The sequence below is a fragment of the Colobus angolensis genome, unplaced genomic scaffold (genome assembly GCF_000951035.1).
Source record: "Colobus angolensis palliatus isolate OR3802 unplaced genomic scaffold, Cang.pa_1.0 Scaffold148, whole genome shotgun sequence".
NCBI classification, from domain to species: domain Eukaryota; kingdom Metazoa; phylum Chordata; class Mammalia; order Primates; family Cercopithecidae; genus Colobus; species Colobus angolensis.
This window is the reverse complement of record NW_012114577.1, coordinates 4,929,199-4,932,910: the sequence shown is the minus strand read 5'-3', so window position 1 is coordinate 4,932,910 and position 3,712 is coordinate 4,929,199. Positions and strand designations below refer to the sequence as shown.

At 40.6% G+C, this 3,712-nt stretch overlaps 1 protein-coding gene across 1 annotated transcript in view; it reads right to left on the bottom strand.

Annotated features, from left to right (window-relative positions):
- Window positions 1-760: 760 nt before the first annotated feature.
- ACTN2 (actinin, alpha 2) overlaps window positions 761-3,712 on the bottom strand; it is a 58,822-nt gene continuing 55,870 nt past the window's right edge. The window contains exons 18-19 of the mRNA XM_011935761.1: window positions 2,744-2,974; window positions 761-1,481 (exon numbers count right to left, since the gene is read on the bottom strand). Coding sequence (XP_011791151.1) covers window positions 1,323-1,481; window positions 2,744-2,974 — 390 coding nt within the window. The 3' untranslated portion in view covers window positions 761-1,322. The remainder of the gene's footprint in view (window positions 1,482-2,743; window positions 2,975-3,712) is intronic.

Below are 3,712 nucleotides of genomic sequence, written 5' to 3'. Positions count from 1 at the left end.
TCAGATATAAAAATAATTCCTGCTTTATTCTCTACAAGCTGTCAACAAGATGGAAAAACAGAGGGGGGAATTATAGCCTACAGTAGTATGAGCAAAAAGGAAGAATGAACATTCAACGGATCAAGACGTGCTAGCGGGAGTACATGTAGCATCCTGTGTCGTGGGGCAGGCCTTTAGACACAGAACCAGACATGGGGCTTGTTAGGATATACTCTCGAATCCCAGGGGTGAACACACACTGCACACTCGCTAAAACATCTAGTCATTCCTACTACACAAAACATACGTAAAGCTTCCGCAGAGAAAGATCTTCACTCACCTCCACTGCTGCTGAGAATTAGTCCTTTCCTACAGTAACTCTGGCTTCTCCTTCACAGGTCATAAAACGAGAGGCCAAAGGAAGTCCTGATTGGAGCGCTAGAAGGATACTGGTTTCTGACTTGCCTTGTGATGAACCACTACTACAGAAACCTGCTTATTTAAAAACAGAGCACTTTCATATGGTCATCTCTTGAGAACCTGTACTAATAAGCTCTAACAAAAAGCATGGGAACCTGGAATCAATAAATTATCCTAAAAACCTCATTTAACCTAGTGACTGCCTCCTTCCCTCTGGCAACTAAACTGACTTCCATGTTTCCTTAGGTCTCTACTCTGGAGGATAAGAGAAGCATCAAAAATCACTGACTGAGTTGACCATCCAGCCCTAAATAATGAAGAGATGACCATAAACTCTATTTTTAAAAATGGTAAGTGCCAAAAAATCTTTTTGATAGTCTTTTTAATCCCTGGCAGTTCCATCTCACAATTAAATTCATTTGAAGACACAATAGTAATCTTTGGATAAGCATGAAAATAAAACATTAGAATCCCAAATATACTCCCCTAGGGGCAATCACATAGGCATATTAGAGATAAATGAAATTTTTTACAAATAGCAAACCTTTATTTACCAATTTGTGGATTCCCCCCCCCCGGTCTTAAATCTTGGGTATTTTGTATTTTCACACTTTTCACTTTCCTTCTGTCCCTAGATCCTCCTAATTTCCTACTACTCAAGTAATTTGTTCTGTTTAATCAAAGAAATCAACCTGATATTTCATTACATTTAGCTAAAAACTCAGAAATAAACCTATTTATGAAGCGCACTATGTCATATACTGTAGAAACTTCATTTTAGCAATTACTGAACTACAAAAGGCTTCTTTTTTTCCCCCCTCTCTCTCCCAACTTAATAAAGCCTATCAAAGTTTCCAGGAAACCAACTGTGACTTCTGCTTTTATTGCGTTCTGATGGGATCAGTGATTACAGAACCTCAGCATCACAGATCGCTCTCTCCATAGAGGGCGGAGGAGAACGCGGTGTAATCCAGGGCGCCAGGCACACTGCCTGGGCCCGAGTAGGCGGGCATCCTCTTGATGCAGTACTGGGCCTGATCCGGGGGCAGCTCCCGACGCAGCTCCTCCGCCAGGATGTATGGCTGGAAAAAAAAATACGCACGTGTTTGCAGTCAGTTGTAGAAAACACTACAACATAAATAGTCTTAATACTTACATATTTCTTGCATCTGTTTAATTTTTCAAAAGGACTAAAGAATAGGGAGTCTATTGGCATAGTAGTACCAGACATAGTACTACCAGAAAGCCAAGTTGTACTTGTAGGAGTCTATCTAGAAGCTGGCCTGGCCAGCGGGAAGGGTGACATGCTTCATAAAGGCAAATGGAGCATTACTAGTAGTTCTCAAACTGAGCCACAATGCAAGGATACATACTATGATCTGCATTTCATACCAGAAAAGATGAAGCTTTTCAAAAAAATGTTCAGTGGGAAATAGGACAATTCCAGCCAAATAGACTGGTTGGTAAAAGTCAAAGTAAATCACAAATATCACATTATAATTTATATAATTATAGTTTGTATATTATACAATTTATAGTAGAAGTTTCTTAGTGGAGTTGGAGGAGCCACGGTTTATTACCTTCTAAATCAGCTGGGCTCTTTCCCATCCACCCTCACCCCATAGGTAAATGATTCATTTTAAAGAAAACATTATTTTAAAAATAGTTGGTCTTATCTGATTTTTAAGGTAATAAATATGGCTCTGTCAATGTGTTTAACATGCTAACCTCCTTGTGGTAATGTTCATTATCCTCTCAGCCAGAAAACAGGGTAAAATAATCCTGTCCCAAACTGAATTGATACATAGAGATGTTTTTATTGTTTGGGGGATAAAATATGAAAAGTCTGAATTGGCAATTAAACTACTCCTGAAGGTCTAGGCTACATGGAAGGAAAAGCTTGCCAATTTTTTACTGACTGAACAGCTATATTTAACTTTGCTCCATGATTTTGCTGGGCACAAAGTCAGGGTTATTGATCCTTGGGAGAAGGTACCCAGTTTTATAACATCTAAATTGCATGGTTTCTTCTTTCTGAGTCACAGCCACCAAACTAGAACGTAAAATGGGGGTTGAACCAGTAACACACACACACACACACACACACACACAAAGTACAAACACACTACTGTCCCTTCTATAAAGATTCAATGCACGGCCAAGCACGAAGGCTAGGAATGGCGAGTCTGCTTCCCGTGTGCTTCGCATCCCCTTGCTGTGTGTCTGCCTGCTGTACAAAATACACTGGTATAAAAATGGCTTTTATTCACAGCACTGTTGCCTTTTCTGTTAGAATGACGTAGTGGACTCCTGCTAAAGCAGAAGCAAATCTGTGAATGCAGACCTTATCAGAAGCCAGGATCCGGAAGGAGGCGATGACCTGCTCGGCGGTATCCGTGTCGGCCGTCTCTCTAGTCATGAAGTCGATGAAGGATTGGAAGGTGACAGTACCTTGCCCATTGGGATCTACCAGGGTCATAATGCGGGCAAATTCGGCTTCACCCTGGGGCAAAGTACAAAGAAACATGTACTCGAACGGTACACGGCTCTCAACAGAGCCGTTCTCATTCTTTCCCTAATGACACGCCAATTCCTTTATGTCTGAAAACTGAAGTTTGACCTGTGTTTCTCTTCAGTCTTTGGACGAGACTCCCCTTAACGGTGACTTAGGTTTACTGCTATCAAATAATTTGAAAAGTTGCTGGAGCTTCAAACCAGAAGCTTGTAAATGTCAGAATTCTTTCCTCTCTGGGACCCACTGCTGGCCTTCATGGGTCACGGAACGTAATTATGGAAGAGTAGGTCAAAGCAAGAGCTGAACCCTTTTCTCAGATTAGAACTAGGAATGCTGCCAAATTGAAGGCAGCTCAGAACATGGCTGTCACAATGGTAGTTTACAGTCCCGAAGAGAATCAAGGCAGGCCAGGTTAAAAATACTCATTAATGGGTAACAGAGAAGTACTGGATATTCTAGGACTATCCCAGCCCACAGTGAAATATAAGTTTATCTTGGCTGATTTATGACTAAACCTTTTTTACCTTTCAACATATTAGAGGAAAAGGCACTTGAAAAATCATCAGGATGCTACTAAAAGCCACTGAAGTGTACACTTTAAATGGGTAAACCGCAGTACGTGAGTTATATCTCAGTAAAGCTTTTTAAAAAAATCAAAAAGCCTATGTTCTCATCTCCTTCACTAGAAAAAATCATCTGACCAATTATTGAATAAAAATAAATGCTTTGGTTCCGTGACTTTTTTTTTTTTTTTGACAGAGTTTCACTCTTGTCGCCCAGGCCGGAGTGCAGTGGTGC